Below are 26613 nucleotides of genomic sequence, written 5' to 3'. Positions count from 1 at the left end.
ACTCAGTGACACCCTATTTAAAAAATGAAGAATAAAAAAGTAGGGCTGAGAGTATTGGGCGGAGGTAGAATGCCCCTGGAAAAAAAAATTTAAAGAAAAATTCTGAACTCATTTAAAAAGTGACTAATTTTTTAAAGTGTTTTTTTTTTTCCCCAAAGCTTTCCCCTTACATATATTAGGGGGTTTGGTTGATGTAGCGTTCTTATAAGGCAAAAGAAAAAAATTGGGAAAATTACCCAGAAACTTTTGTGAGGCCCTCTCTGGTCTCACAGAGGCCTGTGGGGGTTGGGAGAGTGGGGAAGACTTATGGGCCCTTAGAAGTCACAGATCAGCCGGGCGTGGTGGCGCACGCCTGTAATCCCAGCATTCGGGAGGCTGAAACCTGTAGGATCGTGGTTCGTGGACAGGCTCAGCTACTTAGTGAGGTTCTTTGCAACTCAGTGAGACCTGGTTTCAAAATAAAGAATAAAAAATAGGGCAGGGGGTGTAGCTTGGAGGTCAGATGCCCCTCGGTTCCATCCCCAGACCCGCCAAAAAAAAAAAAGTCACAGATCAGCTGTACACCTCTGTGTTCACACCTTCCTTCCAATAGAGCAAAACACTGGTAAAGATAAAATATTTATTCTTAAGTGTCTATAACTGAATTTATGGCTAGAACGGTATGGATGTTATTGCCTGTGCAGCCCATGTAACTGTGCACGTAAAACATGTTTTTATTAGTTCCTACATAAAATTTTTATGATAATGGCAAACAAAGGGCCAATTTAGTTTAGCTGAGTTTGTTCTTATTACTCCAGCTTCAGTAGATAAGCAGCGGAGTAAATAGCCACAGTCCACAGGGAGGAGGCCCGCCTCCCAGGGCGGGGTAGGGCGGGGCGGGGAGGTGGAGGCCCCAGAAGCTGGCAGGGCCGGGGCCTTTTCATGCTGTTGTGGGCAGCTCCACTCCCAACTGGTAACTGTGGAGTATTCAGATCGAGCCTCTGAAAAGGCCTGCATAACTACTCTTGAAAGAACTCCCACATACTGTATTTCAACTGGAGAATTACAGAGAAAAAAGGTTCAAGTGGCTTATTGTAGGTCATCTCCCACTCTGGGACTTAAACAAAGCACCCACAGAACAAAGTTCCTTTAAACGGGGTCCCTCCTGTCTGTGGCTTTGGCAGGCTGGCTGGGTGGAGAGCCCACGCCTCTCATTCCCACCACGGCCTTTTTATGTTTGACCCTTGAATGTGGCAAAGGTCCCCAGGGTGACCTGAATCGGAGGAAATTTTCTTCTCGAAATGAGGATAATGTATCTTTCATAAATACCATCTACTCCTTCCCAGTGACTAGCAAAAAACTAGCTGTTTGTAGTCTCCAGTGAGCAGGATTCCCGAATCCATGAATAGGAGATGGGATCTGATGTGTGTGGGCATTCTCAGGGGAATAGCAAGAAATCTTTTAAGTTGAATGAACCTGAAAAGTGGAAGACATATGATTTTCTGGCTGTGTAACACTAAAGGCTTGGACAGAAATCACCTGAGAAAATGGGCATGTGTGATCCCTGCTAAATTCATTCTGGGCTGAGGTCTTTTTGAGGTAACTAGAAGGCTACAGTGGTTTAGCTTCTAGCCATTATGCAAGTCTACAAATAAAACAACTCATGGCCCATGCCTGCAATCCTAGTACTTGGGAGGCTGAGACAAGAAGATTGCAGATTCGAGGATAGCCTCAGAAATTTAGCAAGATCTTGTTTCAAAATAAAAACCAAAAAGGCCTGGGAAGGTAGTTCAGAGGTGAATGAATGTATTTGGGTTCAGTCCCCCAAAACGAACAAACGAAACCCCCAAAACGAAGAGATTTCCAGGCACCTGGGACTCCCTCACCCCCTTCACGTGTTCTGAGCTGGTGTCATTGTCCACAGTGGCCACTGATGTTGTCCTTAAAGATCTAGAGAAGAAAGCAGCTTCCATAACCTCGAGTCTCAGGTTTTGGCTATGTTCTTTTTAGGACTGATCTACTTTGAGGTTCTTTCTTCTGCGTACGTCCTCAGTGGGCTCGTTTGCTGGTTCTCAGTGGTGTCTGTATCTCACTTGCTCTTCCATGGACCCTCCCCACCCAGGAGTCGGTTCCATTCTCCCCAGACATACTGCATGAGCCTGCTCTCTGGTGGAGGAACAGTTACGGTGTGTGTGTGTGTGTGTGTGTGTGTGTGTGTGTGTGTGTGTGTGCTATAAAGAAAGTGTGTACGCTTTTCATTCTTGCAAAGGTTTTGGGATTCTGCTGGCGGTGAGTATGTAGAAATTTCAATAGCATCCTTTTTAATACTTACCCCAAGAGAGGTCTGTTTAGGGTCACTTCAAGAGGCGAGATACATTTCTTGCTCTCATGGGACTGACCTTCCAAAATGGAGATGTTGCATTCTGAGGGTTACTCCAAGTGCTGTGTCTTCTCAATCTGTTGGAAATCGCAGTCTGGGGCCACTGGCTTCTCTCAGAGATGGCCTAGTTGATTGCACACCGGCTGTCTGAGAACCTGGGCCTGATTGGATAATTGCCCCGCATATGTAAAGCACCTTGGACTTGGAAGTTACCTTGTAAGGGTGGAGTCGTGGTTTGAGGACAGGAAGGATGACAAGTTTCACTGATATATCGATGCTTTCTCTCAAAAGGTCGTTAAGAGGATAATTCAGTTTGGGGGACTTGGAACAAGAGTGATTTTTTTTTTTTTTTATTGCAGTCAGAGTCTTAACTTGGGATTAGATGAATAGCTTTTCAAGTGTGTATGAAAGACAAGAATCCCCAAAGATCAGCTCTGTTTTAAATAGCAGACTCCAGGGACTCAAGGTCTGTAACAAAAGGGCAGATATGGAGGCGATGATCTCCCAGGTCCGACTCTGAGAATAAAGCGCACTGGCCAGGTCCCTGGGGCACCGGGGAATGCCAGTCCTGCTGGCTCGGCAGTCTAGAGAGATATGCTCACAATCAGCTAGTTGGTATTGACTTTGCCGGGCCTGACCCATATTGTAAAGTTCCAACAAGTGGAAAGTATAGCTGAGCTTTGGGAAAAGCCATAGCATACACAAAAGAAGGAAAAAAAGCAACATCTTAGATGAACAGAGAAGAAATTTGAGCAGAACCGCCAAGTGAAGAATCAGGGCACGACGGGATGTTCCAGCTGCAGAGGGGAAGAAAACAAAGCGGATGTTGACTTGGTGAAGAAGTGACGCCGTTTCATAGTTCTCTGCTGTCTACTCCCACAGTGAATCTTTGTCTCTGCTAATTATGCAGGAAAGTATGGGGAGGGTGCTAAGGAGATTGTACAGACTTGGAGAAATCTGACAGAAAAAAAATTAACTTGGGATTTTTTTTTTTTTTAATTTGTGTTTGTTTTATGCCTTGTGAGGCCTGGGATTTTTTTTTTTTTTTTTTTTTTTTTTTTTTTGGGTACTGGGGATGGAACCCAGGGGCATTCTACCTCCAAGTTACACCTCCAGCCCTATTTTCTATTATTTATTTTGAAACAGGGTCTCACTGAGTTGCAAAAGTCCTCACTAAGTAGCTGAGGCTGTCTTCAAACCACCATTCTCTTGTCTCAGCCTCCCAAAAGCTGGGATTGCAAATGTGCACCACTATGCCCAGCTGGGGTAAGCTGATTTAGAAAACCATCAGACACAAAATGTCCTGAGTCTGGTTCTGAGATTAGAATCAGTTGTGCTTAGAATCAGTTGGAGTTAGTGATCCCCATAGCTTCCTGGCCTCATCCTGAAGCCAGGGCTGGGTCATGTGATCAGGGTGTGACTTCATCTCCACTCTGCAGTCCACGTTAGCTTAGTTGAAAATGGAAAGGGAAATCAGTTACAGTAAGATTTGGAGCCAGGTGTGGTGGCACATGCTGTAATCCTAGTACTTGGGAGGCTGAGGCAGGAGGATCAAAGGTTAGTGAGTAAGACCCTGTTTCAAGGTAAAGAATAAAAAATAGGGCTGGGGGTGGAGCTCAGAGGTAGAATGCCCTTGGGTTCAATTCCCAGTTCTGCAAAAAAAAAAAAAAAAAAAAAAAAAAAATTGGATCATTTGACTTTATCTTGATTTGATCATTAAATAAACCACAGAACTGTAGAGAAAGCCTTGTAGAGCATATTGAGAAATTCTTCCAATGGTCCCTTTTTCTGTATCAGATCTTTTTGCTTGCTAGCCATCTTCTGCAGAGGCTAACCACAGTTAGGGAGCTGGGTGTTATCTGCATGACATGTGATGTGGTCCCCACAATATAAGCCCCAACCCCTCTGTCAAGGAGAAATCAAGGCCCATGGCAGCCCCTGTGCCAGGGCTTCTCCTGGACAGACAAGTTGAAGTTCTTACTTGAAAGAAGTGGTGCCAGCTTCCCAGGGCTGCTGTCAGTATAAGATGTGCACGTGGTAAGCACTCAAAAATTGTCATGAGGAGCCGGCTGTGGCAGTGCATACCTGTAATCCTAGTACTGGGGAGGCTGAGACAGGAGGATCAAGGTTTGAGGCCAGCCTCATCAAGGTAGTGAATTTTTTTTGTGGTACTGAGGGTGGAACCCAAGGGCTTTTCTACCTCCGGGCTATACTCCCAGACCTATTTTATACTTTATTTGGAAACAGGGTCTCACTAAGTTGCTGAGAGCCTCACTAAGTATCTGAGGCTGGCTTCGAACCTGCGCGATCCTCCTGTCTCAGCCTCCCAAGTGCTGGGATTATAAGTGTGCACCACCATGACTGGCTTTGAGATCCTGTTTCAAAATAAAATTAAAATAGAACTGGAAATATAGCTTGGTTGTAGAATGTCCCTAGGTTCCATTCCTAATATCACCCCACAAAAAAAGATGGGATAGTTGTGATTATAATGCTGATTTATGAGGACCTCTAATGTTGATTTCTCAATGTTCTCTTGATCTGAAGTTCTCTCTCATGTCAACAGACTGCTTCTATTATTATATGCTATTGAAGCCACTCTTCACAATATACCCAAGAGCTCAAAGTATTGTGCAACATACCTACAAGGTGACTTAAAATGCATGTTTAGAAATATCCTAACACTAAGTAGCTGAGGCTGTCCGAGAACCACGATCCTCCAGGTCTCAGCCTCCCGAATGCTGGGATTACCAGCGTGCGCCACCACGCCCGGCTTCATCCTTTGTTTTTTAAGAGGTTCTTTTAGCCAGGAGTAGTGGTACATGCCTGTGATCCCAGGCAGTGAGAGGCTGAGGCAGGAGGATCCCAACTTCCAGACCAGCCTGAGCAACTTAGTGAGCTCTTGGTGTAAAACCAATCTTTTAAAAAGGGTTGGGTGGCTGGGTGTGGTGGTGCACGCTTGTAATCCCCACGCTTGGGAGGCGGAGACAGGAGGATCGCGCAGGTTGGAAGCCAGCTTCACTGGCTTAAGAGACCCTGTTTCCAAATAAAGAAAAGTATAAAATAGGTCTGGGAGTGTAGCCCGGAGGTAGAAGGGTTTCCAGGTACCCCAGTACCACACACACACACACACACAAAAAAAAAATAATAATAATAATAATAATATGTGTGTGTGTGTGTATCCATATATGGAAGATAGAAAATAAAAAAAAGAAGGGACTTCAATAAATGAGAGATATCAGTATGGGGGAGGGAGTTAAGGAGGGAAAAAAGTGGGTTTTGAGGAATGGAACAGTTTAGATAAGGTTATGATCATAGCACCTACAGGGAGAGAGGAGATATGGGCAGGTATATGAGGGAAACATACCAAGAGCTGTGTGCACGTATGTTTGTATCACGTGAATTTCACTATGATGCCTAGTTACAATGCACCCATAAAAAAATTTAAAAACAAATAAAAAGGAGGGCTGGGGATATAACCCAGTGGTGAAGTGCCCTGGGTTCGACCCTAGCCCTGGGGAGGAGATTGTCTGCAGAGCACTTGTGAACTGCTCACAGCTGCAGGCGTTGGCACGCACTCTAGGGGAAGAGTGAGCAAGGATGGCCGCCAGCACGGGCCTCTGCGCCTTGTGCAGGGAGCCTTGTCCTTCCTGCCTCCTAGCAACACAAAGGACAAAGGAGGCACAGAGCAGGTAAGGACCAGAGCACAGCCCTGGTAATGGCATCCGGAAGCTAGCGCCGGTTCCATTGGCTGGAGCTCCGGACTGGAAGGCGGAAGGAGGTGCGGGTGAGGCCATAAATTAGGGGTGAGGAGAGGGCCGCTCTCGCAGGCCGGCCCTGTGTGTGTCGCCGCCAGTTGTGGAATTCTCTTCTGCAAGAGGTCACCAAGTCAAATGCTGTGGATGGGTAATTTTATGGCCACTAATAAAATTTATAGCCAAAGCAAGCAAAGATAATAAGGGTAATCAAACACCCAGCCCTGGTACGCAAGAATCCCATCCTGGCCTGCTGGCGCTGCCTGGGGTGGCGGGCCGGTCAGCACAGGGAGGCATTTATCTGTGCGTCTCAAGGCCAGCCAGAGTCTCAGAGGTGATTTGTGTGAGTGGAAGGCATGGGGACAGAGCCAGGCCTGGGCCAAGCTTCGAGTTGGAAGGAGCTGACTGTGCTCTGAGTATAGAACACAGAAGACACTAAGGAAAATGAGTGGTGATGCACACCTGTTACCCAGTCCTTGGGAGGCTGACAGGAGCATTGTAGGTTGGAGACCAGCCTTATCAATTTATCAATTTAGTGAGATTCTGTTTAAAGAAAAAGGGGGAGTCCTGGATGGGTAGCTTAATCCCCAGCACTTAAAAAATAAAAGAATTATATGTAAGTGTGGGGTGTGTGTGTGTGTGTGTGTGTGTGTGTGTGTGTGGTACTGGGGGGTGGAACCCAGGGACTTTTCTACCTCTGAGCTATACTCCCAGACCTATTTTATCCTATTTTATATTTTACTTGGAAACAGAGTCTCACTAAATTGCTGAGAGCCTCACTCAGTAGCTGAGGCTGACTTCGAATCTGTGTGATCCTCCTGTCTCAGCCTCCCAAGTGCTAGGATTACAAGCGTGCGCCACCACGCCCGGCTGTATGTAAGTGTTTAAGGGGAAACCTGAGCCTAAGGAGACATTGGGACCACCCCAGTTCAGGAAGACTCCATTAGGAAAATTAACGCTAGCCAGCCTGGCCGGTGTGACTTGGCAGATGCTGGGGAAGATAAGAAAGGGTGGCATTTTACTTGTGCAATCAAAATCAAATAACATTACTCAGAGAGCCAGCTACTCAGAGCTTTCCTTGGCCCTTGGCCCCAGCCTTTCTGCTCACTGCACCCTGCTCCCCCTGTCCCTCCATGGAGGGCTCAGGCTGACTGTCTTCTATAGGCCTTGGCCTGGGCATGGGCCAGGCCCCGCCTTGTCCTTTTGTCATGATGGCCACCGTGAGCCATACAACAGGGCACGTGTAGAAGCACATCACAGTCCCTGGAGGACAGGAGTCGGGGCTGCTGCCTCTCTGACACTGTCTCCAATGGGTTGTCCTTGTGACCCCTCCCCTCTAGCAGGTGTGGAGTCTCCTGGGGCGGTTTACAAGGAATTCAGGAGTTAGTATTGTTTCTTATAGCGATAAAGTACACATAAGCCAGAACAGACCATCCTGGGCTTGCTTTATTTATTTATTTATTTATTTATTTATTTATTTATTTAGCAGTACTGGGGATGGGACTCAGGAGCATTCGACCCCTGAGCTACACTTCCCTATTTTTTATTCTTTATTTTGAAACAGGGCCTCACTAAGTAGCTGAGGCTGTCCTCGAACCGCGATCCTCCGGTCTCAGCCTCCCGAATGCTGGGATTATAAGTGTGCACCATCATGCCCAGCCGTCCTGGGCATTTTTAAGAATGTGATAAGCCAGGCGTGGTGGCGCACGCTTGTAATCCATGTGCTTGGGAGGCTGAAACAGGAGGATCGCACAGTTTCGAAGCCAGCCTCAGCTACTTAGTGAGGCTCTCAGCAACTTAGTGAGACACTGTTTCTAAATAAAATATAAAATAGGTCTGGGAGTATAGCCTGGAGGTAGAAAGCCCCTGGGTTCCACACCCAGTACCACCAAAAAAAAAAAAAAAAAGAATGTGATAGTGTCAAGTAAGTCTCTCTGTCCTGTGGCCATTTCCTAGCTCATCACCACCCCACTTGGAAGCCCTGCACCCAGTGGGCGTTTCCTGGTCCCCCACCCCACCCCCCGTGGCACCTCCAGACACTGGAGCAGAGTCCCACGGTGGGTGTTTCTTCTCTGCCACTGCTATTGTGTGTTGCTTAAAACTTTTTCAGTGAAATAAAGAAAAACCCATCTTATCGCCTAGTTTAAGGTACATTTTATTCAAGCCCAAAGAACAGTGTTGGTTAACCCACTATAATGTCTGCTCAGGCTTCTAAACAAAACCTTGGCTCCCTGATGTCGGCTCTGGCCCTGGGGCAAACCTGGGTCTGGCTGACCTGCCTTTGAAGTGCATTCCTGGGGCTCTGGGTCCCCTGGCTTCTGTGCAGAGAAGACATGGGGGGTAAGATTAATGTCCATGTAGGATCAACAGGTTGGTGCCATACCTCAGGACAGAAAGGGCCAGAAAGCACCAAGTACTGAGGCCCTAGAGCAGCGGTCCAAAGGAGTGCTGCTTGAGGCAGACTCCAGGGAAGGAAGGAAAGGGAGATGAGCCATTTCTTTTGTTTCTCGGCCTGCCGGGGTGCCTAACTCCTAAAGGAAGCAGTTAGTCCCCAGTGAGAAGCTCTGTGGCCAGGGCCAGGCTCCGGGCAGTCAGCTGGAGCCCTCCGCAGCTTCTGGGTGTGGAAGGAAGAGGCTGCGGGTTTAGGGGCTCCTCAGTGAGGTCGCTGGCCTCCTGCCAGAGGCAGTGGCATTCACCGTGGCCCGATTCACATCCAGCCAGATGTGAGGTTTGCTTCTGCTCTCTCTGATACTGGCAAAAGCTGAGCAAGGTTAGTGTGCCTGTGTTGCGGCGGGGTTGCTGCACTGAGGGCTTGTCACCTGTCCACCTGCCGAGCCACCTCCGCACCACCAGCTAGATGCTGCCTGTGACTTGAGGATGCGCTGAGTCAGCTTGGCCTCTGCAGATCCAGTTCCTTTGCAAATTCACCTTTTATTTAGGTGTGTGTGTATATGTGTATGTTGCTGGGGATTGCTCTGAGCTATATTCCCAGCTCATTTTATTTTTTATTTTGAAACAGGGTATAGCTAAGTTGCTGAGGCTGGCCTTGGACCTGCAAACTTCTTGTCTCAACCTCCCAAATACTGCGATTACAGACATGCACCACTATGCCCAGTTTATATAGATTTTTGAAAGGGTATTCAGGCGTCCAGATTTCCTAAAAGCATAAGAACCAGCAGCATAAAAGCATCCTAAGACAACTCCAGGGCTGGAAACCAGCTGTGAGCCATCTTCATTGAGACAGTTGTGAGCTGATTGGTGCTAAGGTTGATCAAACATATTTACTGCACATCTACTGTTTACAGAACCATAAAAGCATTAAGAGCAGTGTGAGTAGTAACAATAAAAGAGATGTCCCAAGACATCAAGGCATTAATTGTGTAAGAGAAAATGTTATTAGATGCTGTTTTCTGAGATTTCCAAGTATCATGCCATAAGATGTAGTTCATTAAAGACCAAGTGGAAACGATTTCCATTCGTAGATGTCTCTGCACAGGAAACGGACACAGTTAGGAGTTCCTTGCTGTCTGGGCAGAGTCAAAGAGAGGTGGATTTCTGGGTCACCAATGCCATTTAAGATGAACCCCCAGGCCAACAGAGGCTGCTAGCTCTGAGTCTTTCTGTTAGCAGGAAGTTAAAGGTCACTTCGCAATTGCAGCATGGAACCAACCTTAGTAAGAGCCAAATGGCTTTTGTTTAGATCTGTGGTCAAGATAATAACCAATTAAGATTTTCAGCCGGGCGTGGTGGCGCACGCTTGTAATCCCCACGCTTGGGAGGCAGAGACAGGAGGATCGTGCAGGTTCAAAGCCAGCCGCGCGCGCTGGCTTAGGAGACCCTGTTTCCAAATTAAAAAAAAAAAAAGTAAAAATAGGTCTGGGAGTGTAGCCTGGAGGTAGAAGGGCTTCCAGGAATCCCAGTACCACCAAAAAAAAAAAAAAAGATTTTCACTCTTTCTTCCTTCCCTCCCTCCTGTGCTCGCTCGCTGTGTGTGTGTGTGTGTGTGTGTGTGTGTGTGTGTTACTGAGTTTGAACCCAGGGGCATTCTACCACTGAGCCATACCTACAGCTCTTTTTATTTTTTATTTTAAACAGTGTCTCACTTGAAATTTTTTTTTTTTTTTGCATTACTGGGGATTGGACTCAAGGGCATTCTACTTCCAAACTACACTCCCTATTTTTTCCTTTATTTTGAAACAGGGTCTCATTAAGTTGTGGAGGGCCTCACTAAGTAGCTGAGGCTGGCCTTGAACCTGCAATCCTCCTTTTTCAGCCTCCCAAGTATTGGGATTACAGGTATGTGCAGATCACTCCCTTCAGATTCACTATTTCTTTGGGGACAGTAGTGAGCTCCTCATACTGAGGTATGAGCACAAGCATGGCAGAGCAATGTTAGAATCAAGAGAGAAGCACTGTTTCCACGTGGTGTGTGGCCAGCAGATCTCATCACCGACACCGAGGACCCCACATGTACACGTGTATACACAGGGCACCTCTCCCCCAGCCCAGCTCCTTCTCCTGCCTCCCTGGATCCCCCCTTCTCCCCCGCCCCACCATGGGGTGTGATGTAGTCTTGAAGGTAACGGTTAAGCCAGGTGTGAAGAGGTCACTGTCACTCAACAGGGAGCTAAAAACAGTTCTTAAACAGAACCGGAGGGAACACAGCCCCAAGTGAAAACCTAGTCCCTCCAACTCACGTTGGCGACAGCCCTTTGACTTTTAGACACATACATGTGAGCCAGAACTGAGTCGTGGCCACCCGCTTTTTGTGTTTCGTACAGGCTGGGTAGATATTTTGAGGGTTTAAAACCTGAGTTTTCTCTGGAAGAATCATGTGTTTTCATAGTATCATGAGAGAAGAACTAAATTCAGAGCTGTCTTGAGTGCAGAGGTGAACCATCTCTCAAAATAAGGCTCTTGATCGAGAATTGTGCGCTGATGTGGACGTTCTCAAGAGATGTCCACTGTGTTGGGATTCTTTCTTTCTTTCTTTCTTTCTTTCTTTCTTTCTTTCTTTCTTTCTTTCTTTCTTTCTTTCTTTCTTTCTCCTTTTTGGCACTGAGAATTGAATCCAGGAGTGTTCTACCTTTGAGCTATACCCCAAGCCTTTTTAGTTTTTATTTAGAAAAAAATAGTCTAAGTTAGTTGCTGAGGGTCTTACTACTTGGTGAGGTTGTCCTCAAACCAGTGATCTTCCTGCCTCATCCTCTCAAGTACTGGGATTACAGGCATGTGCCACCATGCCCAGCTTCTTGAAGCCCTCTTTGACCTAAAGATTTGGTTAAAACTACATTTTAGAAGCCTCTTCATTACCAATTCACAGGTTGTATCTACAATACATGCGCGCGTGCGCGCACACACACACACACACACACCTTTATTTTGCAGACAGGAGGGAAGGTTTGTCTTGGTTGAGTCCAGGTTTCTCTGTGTAACCTTTTTTCTGACTCCTGAAGTCAGAGACTAAGCCAAGTGTCCCTTCTCCAATCCCAACATCTGCCTGGCCTTCAAAATTGTTCAGGTAACTGAGGTTAGATGGTTTAAGAACAGAAAACAAAGCAGAACAGACTGAATGACCAAGAGCCTGGGTTTCCACTTGACCCAGTGGCCTGGCCGAGTCATCTGTCTCCTGAGCTCTTTTCTCACCTGAGAAATGGGAAGACTGGCTGGCCTGACTGCACAGTGTCACACACACTCTTATCTGCGAGCCTTGGGGGAAGGGGAAGAGGGGACCTGCTGCAGGCGGCAGATGGATACAACAGCATGGGGATTTAATTGTCACAGCCTTCTCCACTTAACATATGTACAACCCAGGGACGAGCTGTCACAGTTTCAGGGAGCCGCAGAAGGAATTTGGTTTGGAACAGTTCTTTCCTAACCCAAACTCATCCAGTAGGCAATTATTTTGTTACTAAGATTTGTGAGACGATTCACTTTACAGCTGGGATACTTTCCTAGGGGTAGTTTGCAGGGTTGAGGAAGAGGGAATTCTTGTTAACAACCATCACCACACCCTAAGGAGTTATCCATGAAAACCCAGAAGCCTTCTGGAAACTGGGAAGCCTAGGTGCCAGCAAAGGTGTGGGATGGTAGCTTATCTGGTAAGGAGGCTCCTCTCTTTCATCACTGTCTGGAACTGATAGGACTTTCATTGTTCAATTAAAGCAGCTAAACCAGGCATGGTGGCACATGCCACATCCCTGTATTTGGGAGGCTGAAATAGGAAGATTGCAGATTTGAGGCCAACCTCAGTAACCTAGCGAGACCTTCAGCAAATTAAGGAGGCCCTGTTTTCAAAATTTAAAAAAAAAAAAAAAAAAAAAAAAAAAACTGAAGTTGTAGCTGGGAGGCAGAAAAAAAACAGATATTGTTGCTTCTACTGAGAGCAAGGCTGGCTCCCCGGTTTTTCAGAATTATAAAGATATAGCTGTTCTTGGCTAGCTACCCTGTGGACTGTCTTTGTGCAAGACACGAACCACCAGGGAGTTTTTCACAGCTTACAAGAAAAAAGAAGTAAATTCTGAAGCTACCTCTGACATCAAGGAGCATTTGCTTACCAGTGTTGGCAGGTGGTGAGCACCCAGCCACATTTGTTCACACGAATGTGTAAATGAACACCTGAGCTAGTGGCCGAGAGGAAGAGCCTGGGCATTTGCTGAGCATGTGTGAGGCCCTGATTCCATCCCCTGCACAGCAGTCAGTCAGTCAAGTCAGTAAGTCAATGGGCAGCATCTGATCCCCAGACTATCATAGAGCACAGCCAGTGTGGTACACCTCGGCGGTGGTAGGGTTGGGGAGGAGTGTTGTATCTCAGTAGCTTAACAAAACAGAAAAAATGAAAAAAACATTTTCTGCACTGTTGGAGATAGAAGTTATGCATGCTAGGCAAGAATTCTACTACTGAGCCTATAACTCTCAGCAAAACAATGACCCATGGTTATTTATTTATTTATTTATTTATTTATTTATTTATTTTTTGGTGGTACTGGGGTTTCTGGAAGCCCTTCTACCTCCGGGCTATACTCCCAGACCTATTTTTACATTTTTATTTGGAAACAGGGTCTCTTAAGCCAGCGCACGCGGCTGGCTTTGAACCTGCGCGATCCTCCTGTCTCTGCCTCCCAAGCGCGGGGATTACAAGCGTGCGCCACCATGCCCGGCTTTTATTTATTTATTTTGCGGTACCGGGGATGGAACCCAGGGGCACCGTACCTCTGAGCTACATTCCCAGCCCTATTTTTTATTCTTTATTTTGAAACAGGGTCTTACTGAGTTGCAAAGGGCCTCACTAAGTAGCTGAGGCTGTCCACAAACTGCAATCCTCCTGTCTCAGCCTCCCAAATGCTGGCACTATAAGCGTGTACCACCAGGCCAGTCTACCAATGACATTTTTAAAAGAAATGTTTTCTCAGCTGGGCATGGTGGTGTATTTCTTTAATCCCAGTACTTGGGAGGCTGAAACCAGAGGTTGCAGTTTCAGCAATGTAGCAAGACTCTCAGCAACCTAGTAAGATCCTGTTTCAAAAATAAATAAATAAAATAAAATAAAATATGGCTTGGGGAATAGCACAAAGGTAGAATGCCCCTGGGCTCAATTCCAGTTAAAAAATGTCTTCTTATTTAAAAGACTTAGGAGCTTGGTGTGGTGGCGCATGCTTGTAATCCCAGCATTTGGGAGGCTGAGACAGGAGGATTGCACAAGTTCAAAGCCAGCCTCAGCTACTTAGTGAGGTCCTTTGTAACTCAGTGAGACCTTGTTTCAAAAAAAAGAATTAAAAAAATAGGGCTGGGTGTGTTGCTTGGGGGTAGAAAGCTCCTGGGTTCCATCCCCAGTACTGAAAAAAAAAAAAAAGACTTAGAAAAAGAAGATTTAATTAAATAAGTATGAGCAGTAGAAAACAGTACTATCTCTGAGTTGTGCTATGCACTTTTGTTTTGAGTATCTCTGTGTGCCAGGCTTTGGAGTAACCTTGGGATAGAGAAGAAGGCAAACCAGCCCTAGACCTATGATGTTGTGAAATAGGAAAAAATGCCCTGTTATTAGATGCATAGTAAAAATCATATTTCGACTGAAGGACAAGTAGAAACATTCCAGAGAGCAACAGCATGTACAAAGGGCCCTGTGGCAGGAGGAGGGGCCGAGAGCCCTGGAGTGTGTGTGTGTGTGGGAGGGGTAAGCTAGCACCTGCTGGAGCCAAAACACTGTACGTCTCACTGAGGACACCGGGTGCAGGTGCAAAGAAGAACATGGACTTTAAGGGTCGAGCGTCAGTGGGGGAGGCACATGTGTGGCTTGTGAAACAAACAGAAGAAAGTGCCCCGAGCATCCTCAGCAGACTCTCCAAGGGAGCTGGCCTGCCCCTTGGAGTGGGCTTCGGGCGTCAGGCTTCAGGCTGAGCACAGAGGAGAGCGTTGGCTGCCTGCATCCGGAGTGGGCACGATGGGCCATGGGCCTTTTATGTTAGAAGCTGCCCTCTAAGCCACACATCTGGCTTTGACACCTGGGACACGTGAGCGGCAGGGAGCAGCCTGCGACACCGTGGGTCCTCTGGGTTCTCTTATCCAGTCTGCTGCTTGGTTGCTTCTCTTCATGACTGCATTTCTCATCCAGCTGGAGGGAGAGGGAGTGAATTATTGAGCCTCAGTGTACACCTGTTGACCTCGCGGGTGCTTGCACACCCAGGAAGCTGCTGGCAGCATGTAGTGTGTGGCGGGTGCTTCCTGCAGAGACACACTTCAGTTTCAATGTCAATTTTACATATGTGTCTTCTTTTAGAAATGTCTTCTAAGTAAAATGCTAATGTCAGTTAATGATGGTAGTGGATACATGTGTTTGTTTTATTATTATTTGACTTTTTCTGATATGTTAGAACATTTTATTAGGAGAAAGAAAGAATTGTTTTTTGTTTGGTGCTGGAGATTGAACTCAGGGGCACTCTACCTCTGAACTACACCTCCAACTCTATTTTTTTTTTTTTTTTGAAGCTGGGGCTCCTTGACTTGCTGAGAACCTTGCTACATTGCTGGGTCTGGCTTTGTACCTGTGATCCTCCTGTCTCAGCCTCTTAAGTTCTGGGATTATGGGCATGTGCTACTTGCTTTTAATTAGAAAGAGTTGGGGGACAGAGAAAGAGGGAAGTTTCGAGCAATGGCATGAGTCCCAGTCCTGTTTTCAGATACAAATTTTCTTGGCAAATCACTCCTCTGTTCCTCAGGTATCTTATCTAAAGAAAAGAATGTGGAAGATGATGATCTTGGAGTGACATAGATTATTGAGTAATTCTGCTTAAAGGCTTGAGGATTCGGGGTCCCATGCCCAAGGAGCCTCAATTCTTTAAGAGATCCAGTCTTGCTTGGCATGGGAGCCAACAGCTCTCTTTTAAGGAAATGTGTGCATTGAAATTCATTTGCTGAGTGGCGTTTTTGAAACCCATGAGCTCCTAAGATGTTCCTTTTCATCCCGGGGAACGTAGGGAACCTGGAACCACCCAGAAGCCTGAGCCTGTGAGGCATCTTGCCACCTACCACACATGTGCTGTTGGCTTCCCTTTGGATGTGCAGGTACCTTAAAGGACAATCTGTATACATTGAGGCTACAGAATTCCGTTTCCTTTCCCCCAAACTTTGGGTTGGAAATGGAGTAATGAAATGCAACAACCCAACAACAGATTTGAGGGGCAGGCACCCCATCTCCCCCCTGGTCTCAGGCACCACAGCCTGCACAGCATGCATGTCTGCTGGCTCAGTGACTGCCTTCAAATGTCATCATGTGTCCAGGTCAGGTGTGTGCCGAGCCAGGTGTGGTGGTGCATGCCTGAAATCCTAGTACTTGGAAGGCTGAGACTGGAGGATTTCAGGTTTGAGGCCAGCCTCAGCAACTTAGCGACACCCTCGGCAACTTAGTGAGAAATAAAAAGGGCTGGGAGTGTAGCTCAGAGGTCAACTGCCCCTGAGTTTCAATTCCTACTACCAAAAATGAAAAGAAAAGAAAAAAGAAAGTCAGATGTGTGCCTTAGGTTGAACTGAGCCTAGGACTTTGTGCACGCCGGGCGAGTGTTCTGCACTGAGCTACGGCCCCAGCCTCTGTGGGCATGGATTTGGGGTTCTGTTCTGGGTGGTTCAGGATGGAGTCGTGTGCCGCCTGGTGCTTCGGACCTCAGTGGGGACATAGCATGTGTGGCCATGTCCTTGGCTGTCCCCTCTGGCCTGCTTCTTTCCTCTGGGGGGGGGCGGCAGCGGCGGAGGGGAGCCTTCCCCAGTCCAGAGAAGGTGCGGGAGAGGAGCTGGGGTCACCCTCTGTGGAGTCCAGGGCCCTTGCTGCAGGCTGGGAAGGTCTTCCACGCCCGCACTGCTGGCGCCCCTCCAGCTTCTCCTACTTGGATCAAGTTTCCTTCCAACTTGCTGAATGAATGAGAAGAGAAAGTGTGGCTTGGCTGAGCTTCAAGCTGAATAATGCTGAGGCCTTCCAAGTAAGAGTGGGGATTGCAGCCGAGTGTGGTTCCGAATCAGTGGGACTCAGAGTAAAAGGCCGCTCTGCTACTAAGGCCACTGCAATGTTTTTACATTCCCAGGGTAACAAACGGGATTCCTCTTCTGCCCTGCGGCCCGTTCGGTTACTAAGTGGAAGCTGTCCCTGGGTGGGCTTTGCTTATGGTCTTTTCTAAGTGATTAGAAACATTTTCCACTTAGCATTGAAGGGTCAGTGTGGGCGAAAGACTATTCTTTTTTGCAACAAAAGTTTGCTTTTCTCTTACACTAACATTTTCCCCCTTTGCAAGTAGACTGGCATTCTAAAGAATAGGTTTTCCAAATTGCACATTTCGGTTTTGCCTCCATAATTATCACATTTGTCATGGAATTAGCACTTTCCAGCAATATATTTCTATACCAGATTCTCATTTTGCTTAAAAGTATGGTTCTTTCTAGCATTTTATGGGAATTTAGACAGAAGGGATTGTTCAGTAAGATGTCTGTTACAAAGGCACTCGTTACAAATAAGATGGAAGGCATTTATTTAAATGACCCAGAAGGAAAATGAAGTTGATTGAAATGATCCAAAACCCTCCAAAGCCAGGTGTGTGATCTTACACTTGGGAGTCTGAAACAGGACGATCACAGGTTCAAGGACAGCCTCTGCTATGTAGTGAGACTCTCGGCAACCTAGCAAGACCCTGTTTCAAAACGAAAAATAAAAAGTGCTAGGTATGTAGTTCAGACACAGAATGCCCCTGGGTTAAATCTCCAGTACCAAATAAATAAAGGTAAAAAATAAAACCCAACCATGTTTAGCATAGTTGCTCTTGTTTCTGTTTCTTGTTCTGTTTAATTTTGTTTCTCGGACTCACCTGTGTACCAGACCACCACCACCACTACCAAGTGGGTGTTTTTTTTTTTTTCCTGCTGGTTTCAAACTTGCTTGATCCTCCTGTCTCAGCCTCTCAAGTGCTGGGATTACAAGCGTGCACCACCACACTAGGCTTCTATTTTATTATTTTATTTTATTTTGAAACACAGTCTCACTAAGCAATCGTGTGCTGTGATCCTCAAACCTGCAATCCTTCTATCTCAGCCTCCTAAGTACTGGGATTACAGGCATGCACCACCACGCCTGGCTCACCAAACAGTATTTTGCTTGGCTTCCTAAGTTCCTAATTGGTGCCTGCTTCTTCCTGAACCACTGTGCCTTTGCCCTTCCCCTCTAGAGGCCTGGCAGCATGGAACCCGTCCTGGTTGGTGCCACTGTCCTGGTCTGGGGCCGCAGAGAGCACGTGGATGATGGCTTGCACCTTCCGAATGGAGCGGACGCAGACATAATGAAGCCAACAGTGCCAGGGGTCATTTTATTCCATTATTCTAAATGAAAATAAGGAGATGTCCTAGTAAAAATGCCAGAAAATTGCCTCCAGAAGCCCCAAGAGCGCACGCGTGGCTGAGCCTGCATGCAGGCTGTGAGCCTGCTCTCTCCGGCCCCCTCTCCTTCCCCAGTACTCTGGGACTGTAGCAGTGGTCAGGAAATGCCAGCAGCTGCAGGTACTGAGTTCAGTGTTCCTCTTCCTTGTCAGATCTCCCAGCTGATGACAGAGACTGGCCGGGAGGGACCAGCAGAAGCAGCTCTGAACCGCTACAACGCTGACAAGCCCACGGCCTGCAGTGTCCCGGCCTCGCAGGGCTCCAGCGCAGCCGCCGAGACTTCCACGGGCACCTCCGTGGCTGCATCCTTCTTTGCACGGTAAGAGACGCTCAGCCTTTCCATTCTGTTAGATGTGTGCAGCCAGCTGGCCTCCCACATGGACCAGCGCCACTAAAAGAATTAGAGTTGGGGCTGTTCTGTGACTTCACTCTTGGACGGGTTTGGTACCGGTGGCGCTGTTTCCTCAGGTCTGGCGCAGCTCTTTGAGGTGGGGGTGGTCCTGTGCCCTGCATAGTGTTTCACAGCATTCTGGACATCCCAGTAGCTGCCAGGAGTAGTCCCTCCCCGCGGTGACTACCCCCAATGTCCCAAGATGTCGTCCCATGGCCCCTGGCTTGAGAACCACTTTGGGACTGTGTGCGGCTCCAAAGGCGGCCCTTGTGGGGCTGAGGATGCTGTAGGTGCTGCCTCTGTGGCTGGTGTTTCCCGACTTCTCTGCTCGTTACAGAAGACCGCTGCTCCAGTGTTGACTAGTAAGGAGCGGATGATTTGCTTTTCTTCCTCAGAGTTGGGCTGGATAGTTACCAAATACTACTCAGCAAATAAGGGAAACTTAAAAACCCAAGGAACAAAAATAGTTTTTAATTTATAATTTTATTGGTGTGATGCAGTTATGCATTGTAGCGAGATTCGTGTGTCGGCAACATCTCTTGGTGTGTTTCCCTGTACACCCCACCCCACTGATCCCCTTCCACCCTCTATGTGCTGGTGAGGTTGGTAGTGATACCTCATATGTGAACATAACATTATTTAGTCTGTTTCCTGAAAGAAAGTTATTTTAACAATGTTTGCTTCCTAAGTTTAGCAGCATGGTGCGGACAGGTTTGGGATAAAAGGGCAGCCGAGCAGGAAAGGACCTGGGAGTTGCCTAATTGGATCTCCTCACTCAATGAACGAGGAACCTGAGCACAGGAAGGTCATGCATGAGCTGATTTATGGCAAAGCCAGAAGCAGAAACCAGACTCGTCTGCTCTCTTCCGTGTGCCTCTTTATGTGATACTTGGAGCTTAACCCTAGAAAAATGTCTCTGTTGAAGGTTTGGGGGCTCTGACACCGGGTGTGGAACACGCAGCTCCAGCAGTGAGCTCAGGGGCTCCCTCGGCTCAGGCCCCTCCACACTCAGTGTCCTCCCTGTCAGGTAAGGGGAGCTCCAGCTCCACACAGTTGCACATTATGAAGTACTTGTTTTTTTTTTTTTAAGATTTAAAGAAGTTTATTAGAAAGATAGAAGTATAGCTCCATACCAGACTGGCACAGAGGGGTGACTCGAAATGAATACACCCTTGTTTTTGTTTTTTTAATGCTTTTATTGGTGCGCTGCACGGCTTAGTGTTGGAAATGTATGTGCACACAGCACATGTGTGCTTCCCTCTGCACCTACCCTGTTCCTGGCCTAGTTGGTGGGATTGGTAAGGAAACCCTCATGGATGTTCATTCAGTGGACTTGGCTTGCACTGGTGAGAAGTACTGTGTGGCTCTTCTTATCTTTGTGAATGACGTCATCCAAGATACAGAGCGAGGAGGGGCTCAGGTGGGAAAAGAGCTAATAGGAGGGAGGCAGTAGACTCCGGTCCCTGCTGAAGACGCCAGGAGGGCTCAGGGGCCTGCTGCACTTCACGCCACACGTACTGTTCTCTGAACATGAGCTGACTTGTGTGTGGGGGAAGTCACGGGACATGCGTCTCTGCGGCTGCCCATGATCTGAGGTCTGCACTTGATCTCTGTGTTGTCTGGACCCCAAGTGGAGGTCACGCCTGTGCCACTGGAGAGGCACAGATGGCGGGGCGAGTGAGGCAGGGGCAGAAGACGCTGGGACCCGGATAGGTCCTGGGAGCATGAGGGGGACGCCAGGCATGTGGGAGTGTGTACTGAGTGGTCTGTTGATCCTCACCGTTAACTAGGCTCTTATACTCAAGTAAGGCCATGAGTTAGATCCCATCACGTTCCCTATTTGGAGCATGTCAACATTCTGTTTCTGTAACAAGAAGCCAAAATGATCAACTTAGTAAAGAGAAAAGGTTTATTTTAGTTCGCAGCTTTGGGCATCCCAGTCCGTGGTCAGCTGGCCTACGTGCTCTGGCCTGTGGCAGCCGCCCACGGTGGAGCAAAGCCAGTCATGTCAGGGGTTGGGTCTCTCGGCCTGGGTGATTTGTTTGTTTTTTGGGGGGATTAAAACTAAGGGCATTCTACATATCCTAGCCCTATTTTACTTTTTATTTTGAAACAGGGTCTCACAAAATTGCTGAGGTCTCCAGGTTGCTGAGGCTGGCCTGGAATCTGCAGTCCTTATGTCTCAGCCTCTCAAGTACAAGGATCACAGGCATGAGCCACCACACCTGGCTCCCACTACCCCTTTTGAGGGCATTCCTCCAATTACCTAAAGACCTCCCACCAGACTCTACCTCTTAAAGTTTCCAGCATCTCCAAATAGCAACACTCTGGGAGTCAATCTCTTAACACGTGGACCTTTTGAGGGCATTTCATATCCACATTATAGCAGTTGCTGACCCCACAGCACACAGCTAGGAGGCTGCGGAATGAGGAATCCTCTTATTTCCTCTCATGTAAGAGCCATATTTCTGTTCTTTATGGTCAGCAGGTACAGTGAGACACTGTTAATACTGGTTTTTTTTTCTTTCTATTTCTATCCTCATGAGATGATTGCCACTTATCAAACACTTTCAAAATGATTGGCCCTATATTTTGTTTGAGAAGACATGCAGAACACAGCAACAGAGCATGCTGTTCTTTATGACTTTTGCCTTCCTCTCTGAATGCTCACTTTCAGAAATGTGGGTGGAGATCTGGGTAGACCCCATCACATCTTGGATCCCATGTTTATAGGACTGCCATTGTGAATGAGCGCTCTGCCTGTGGACAGTGCTGCTCCCAGTGTGAGCTGTGGCCAGTACTGGTGCACGTGTAGAGGTAGGATGCCCCTGCGTTCAATCCCGGTACCGCAAAAAAAAAAAAAAAAAAAAAAAGCATTTAGGAACTTCTGCAGCAAATTCACAGAGTAATTTTAGGTTTTTTGTCTTAGTCCATTTGTGCTGCTATAACAAAATGCAAGAGCCTGGATAATTTATAAAGATCAGAAACTTATTTCTTACAGTAATTTACAAAGATCAGAAACATATTTCTTACAGTTCCAAAGGCTGGGAGTTCTAAGATCAAGGTGCCAGCATTGGTGTCCAGTGAAGACTGCTCTCTGCCTCCAAGATGGTGCCCCCTTGCTGGGTCCCCACATGGTGAGAAGGCAAGGCCAAGAAAGAGCAACTCTCTCTGCAGCCTGTTGTATAAGGCCATGAATTCATTCCTGAAGGCAGAGCTTCTCACCTCCCGAAGGCCCACCCAACCTCCTACCACCAGACAGTGGGGATCTGGTTCATGCTCAGAGGTGGCCCCTGGTGTGTGGCCTTGGGGACTCCACAGTTCCCTCCTCCGTCCCCTCTGCCCCCTGCCATGGTACCCTGAGGGCCTTGCAGCCCGGCTCCTGCTGGGCAGCTGCTATGAAGGATGGCATGACTGGGCCTTCCTCCCAGGGCTGCGTGTCAGGTGCCCAGCATGCCGCGGTGAGTGCAGGATGAGACACGTGCTTTGCCTGGTGACACAACACGAGGTGTGCGGGAAACCCAGTGAAAACTCTCAGGGACCAAGAGCCTCCTTGGGGATTCCCACCTTTGCAGAACTTGCTGCTGTTGAGAACTGGTCTGCCCTGGGTTTGGAATTTGCCTCAATATAGTGCTGCCCTCCAACGCCCCGGTGGGCCCCTCACTGCCTCGCCTGGCCTGCCCGTCTGTCCTTTTCCCGACCGCCCGAGGCTCCTCCGCTTCCCTTCACCCGGGGGTGCCCTTACATTCTGCCATCGCGACCTCTTGTGCCACCCTCCTGTCTTTGTTGTGACTGGCTCCTGTGCTGCCTAATACCTTTCCCTGTCTCTTAAGCCTGTCCCACCGGCTGTGACTGAATTCACCAGTGACCCTTGAGACCAGAGGCTGCCTTGGCATGAAAACCGCAATCAGCAGGGCTGAGCCGAGCCAAGAGGGCTGCCTGCTGGCCCCTGGGCGCTGCTACCAGGGCTGCGTTGCCCTTTCTGTCAACGCCCTCAGGGGGTCTGCACCTTGTGCCGTGTGTGCATGCCACTGGAAATACAGCCATTACTAGTGTTACCATTATTTTATTTGTGCTACTGGAGATTGAACCCAGGGTATTCTACCTCTGAGCTACACCCCAGCCCGATGTTCTTATTTTTTATTTTGAAGGAGAGTCTTGCTAAGTTGCCGAGGCTGGCCGCAAACCTGCGACCCTCCTGTCTCATTCAGTCTTCCAAGTACTGAGATTTCAGGTGTGTGCTTCCATGCCCAGTTCTTATTTGCCCGTTCTTGCCAACAGCCAACTTAAACAGCGCTGGTTACAGCAAATGCTTCTTAATGTAAGCTCATGTAGCAAAGGCTTTCTTTAGTTCCTGGATGCTTAACAATGGTACTTGGTTATGACTTGAGAGTTTATTAAGTCAGAGAAGGGTGAGCAGGACTGCAGAGCCACTCACCGTCAGCTCCTTTGCTCTCTAGTGAGAACTTCCCTTTAGGGATGTCTGTGTCCTTCAGGCGTGGTGGCGCACGCTTGTAATCCCCACCCTGGGAGGTGGAGACAGGAGGATCACACAGGTTTGAAGCCAGCTTTGCTGGCTTAAGAGACCCTGTTTCCAAATAAAATATAAAATAGGTCTGGGAGTGTAGCCTGGAAGTAGAAGGGTTCCATCTCCAGTACCACAAAAACAAAAACAAAAAAATGATACATCAACAACCATCTCCAGAGAAAAACCACCTGAGCACCACAACTGGACACAGGTGAACAGCAGGAGGAAAACAGGGAGGCACACGAGGTCCCCTTACTTGCCAGTTGGTGATGGAGAACTCATAAGGCCTCACTGAGTTGCTGGGGCTGGCCTCAGACCTGCCATCCTCCCTTCAGCTCTGCCTCCGGTTCTGTGCCTGGGATAGTTAATTTTCAGCATTGTGTTCGTTAGGATAGAATGGTGCCTTGACTAAAAAAGAAAAAAAGAAAAATGAAAGCATTCAGAATATGGAGCTAGAAAGAAAAGAGGAAAAAAAGGGACTTGAGATAAATGAGAGAGCAGGAGGGGCTGGGGGAGGGAAGGAGGCCCCAGGAAGGACCCGTCAGATAATGCTGAGGAGCAGGGTGGCCTGCAGCCCCGGGCCGGAGGGTGGGAAGGGAGCACACCGAGCTGTGTGCCTGTGTGCGTATCTCATCTTGAACCTCACTGTGAGGTGTGACTGCGACGCACCAATAAGTGTTCAAAATGTGGAAACAAGCATGCTTAAAAGCTTGTATGCGCTCGTACTGTGGAACTTCTCTGGCTTATTTTCTTCCACTGGATCTCATTATGAAGTCCTTCCCCTCCTCCACTGCAGCTCTGTGTGCCTGGCTCCCGGGCTCCCCGTGGGGCACTGGCCAGGCTGGCCGATTAGGTGGGACGGCTGGCCGCCGTCTGCGGCTCTCCCTGTCCAGAGGGGGCTTCCTCTCCTCACTGCGCTGTTTGTGCTGCTCCTGCCATGTTGGGAGCTACGTGGTGTTGGAGCAGAATCTGGAAGGCATGGGAAGCCCACCCCTACCCTCTGGGCTCTTGTTTATTTATCCTGGCTGGTCTTGTCTGGTCCTCCCTGTTCTTTTTTTTTTTTTTTTTTTTTTACTAGGGATGGAACCCAGGGACATTTAACCTCCAAGCCACACCGACAGCCCTATTTTATTTTTTCATTTTGAAACAGAGTCTTGCTAAATTGCTGAGGTTGGCCTCAAATGCATGATTCTCCTGCCTTGGCCTCCCAAGTACTGAGATTCCAGATGTGCGCCACTGTGCCCCCCATTAGCTTTCCTTTCCTTAGGAAGGATGACACCAGCCTCTTGGAGAAGCAAGGACTTGCTCATGTGGACCGCTGACATGCATTTGTGGGACTCCTAGTTACACAGTTTTTCTTGAGCTCCCCTCGGTGGCAGTGTGGAAGGAGAACACTGAAAAGGAGCAAGTGTATTTTTCGTGTCATTGGATTTCCGAGGCCGGGGAAGCAGCCTCGGCGTGGGCTATGGAAACGTTCATCCTTGGTTGCTTTAGAGGGGCAGCCAAGTGGCTGTGACTCGTCTATACCTTTACCCAGTGAGTTTAAAAAAAAAATCTCTATACCATTTCTAAGAGACACCCCTAACATATGATACACAGCCCCAGCAGCCTCAGCACTGTTCGTTGGTGGCGTTGGGGACCATCAGAGGAGCGGTACTGATGGCTCGGCACATGCCATTTGGCGCTGGTGAGCTGTGTCAAAGAAAACGGCCAGTGTGAGCAGCCCCCTTCCGTCTCCCACTGTGCTGCGGGCACCGAGCAAAGGCGACATTTTCTGATTGAACAAGTGCTTTGTCTAACCGACGGCCGGTTGGGGTATTGGCGACGGTTCACATCTGGAAATCATTTCCACAGATTTGCCTACATTGAAAAACCCAATTCATGTGTGGTTGCTCGAAGGCAAAGCAATTCTAGCCTGAAGACTCCCAGTGATACTGCTCAAGTCCTCTCACTGTTCAGCATTCTAGCTTTATTTATTCATAATTTTTTGGTACTGGGGCATTCTGCCTCTGAGCTATTCCCCCAGCCCTCCCTTATTTTTTATTTTGAAACAGAGTCTCACTAAGTTGCTGAGGGTCTCACTAAGCTGCAGAGGCTGGCCTTGAACCTGTGTTCCTCCTGTTTCAGCCTCCTGAGTGCTGGGATCACAGGCGTGCACCATCATTTCTAATGGCATTCTAGTTCTTATTGTGCATTTTGAACATCCTACTTTCTACTTCTTACTGGGCTGGCCAGTGCTGAATTTGCTCCCTGACACTGGGCGGGCGAGCCACTGGCCTCACTGAGCTCCTGGCTTCTTCTGCTAAGTGGAGATCATCATCTCCTTAGATTATCACGAGGATCAAACGAAAATGTGACAGTGCTGTGTAAACCTCACCAAACTCTAGAAGTGGTGTTAAGATGACACCTGCTAGGAATCGGGCAGAGCCCTGCCCTCCTCGTGGGAAACCCAGAGAGTTCTCAACACGAAATTTCTTTTGAGTAGACAGCTGTGTCACGCCCACCTTACAGGGTGTTTACATGGCACTTTCAAATCCTGCCTGGTAACTGCCCGGATTTCTGTGGCACACCAGCCTTCGGAAAGGTCTGGCACCGTGCCCCAGAGGAAGCCACCGACCGGGGATCCCAAGACAGTTACCCTCCCAGCAGGAGCCGGGCGCTACTGGTGTAGCAGACATCAAAGACACACCCAGCGCTGTGTGCGTGTGCGTTTGTATCGCTTTGAACCTCGCTGTGATGTATAATTACAGTGCACTAATAAAAGCATATTTAAAAAAGAGACCCACCCAGAGAGAAACTCACCCCCGGGGCTGCATTCAGCAGGGCTCCACTTAGTTGACTACATGCTTCTAAGTTTCTCGAAGGTGTTTCATTTTGTTGGTTTTATAGCTGTGGAGAAACTAGTCTCTAATAAGAAGCGAGTGAAGGAAGGTAGGAAGGAAGGAACGGAGGGGCAATTAAGAATTTTATTAAGCTGGGTGTGGTAGTACATGCCTGTAATCCCAGTAATTGGGAGGCTGAGACAAGAGGATTACAGGTTCAAGACCAGCCTCAGCAACTTGGTAAGACCCTGTCTCAACATAAAATGAAAAAGAGTCAGGTGTGGTGGTGTACAACTTTAACCCCAGTACTTGGGAGGCTAAGACAGGATCATCGGTTCGAGGCCAGCCTCAGCAACTTAGTGAGGCCCTTAGTAACGTAGTGACACCATCTTTCAAAATAAAAAATAAGTAAATAAGTGAAATAGTACTTGAGTGTAGTTTAGAGGTAGAACACCACTGGGTCCAATCCTTAATGCGCGCGCGCGCGCGCGCACACACACACACACACACACACACACACAGCAACTTTTTTTCTGTCTCATTGAAAACCTGTTTTTCCTGCCTTGAGTAAACCTCTTTGCTTTCTGGCCCTCTGCTTTGATTTGTTACTTTAATTCTGTAGCGGTCTTGGTGAAGTATATAAAGCATTGGAGGATAAAATCCTGGGAAGCCATCTTGGGGACGGAGGCCATGGTGTCTGACATGGTGGTGACAGCGGCTCTGTGTGCCAGTGAGTCGCGTGGCTGATGAGAGCAGCCTTGCTCAGCACGTCATCTGCTGGTTCACTAGGGACCGCTCCTCCTCAGGACACAGGAAGGCTGAACTGCAGCGACACTGTTCTAAGACTTTGG

The 26613-nt window shown here is 48.0% G+C and overlaps 1 protein-coding gene across 1 annotated transcript in view; it reads left to right on the top strand.

Moving 5' to 3' along the window:
• KIF26B (kinesin family member 26B) overlaps nucleotides 1–26613 on the top strand; it is a gene marked incomplete at both ends in the record, with an annotated part of 436144 nt that overhangs the window by 192552 nt on the left and 216979 nt on the right. Inside the window, one exon of the mRNA XM_080698422.1 lies at nucleotides 18174–18340. Within this exon, the coding sequence (XP_080554548.1) occupies nucleotides 18174–18340 (167 nt within the window). The remainder of the gene's footprint in view (nucleotides 1–18173; nucleotides 18341–26613) is intronic.

Source organism: Muscardinus avellanarius (genome assembly GCF_963383645.1).
Source record: "Muscardinus avellanarius genome assembly, chromosome: 7".
Lineage (NCBI taxonomy): Eukaryota > Metazoa > Chordata > Mammalia > Rodentia > Gliridae > Muscardinus > Muscardinus avellanarius.
Note: the sequence above shows the minus strand (reverse complement) of the source record. Positions and strands in the feature narration are given on the sequence as shown.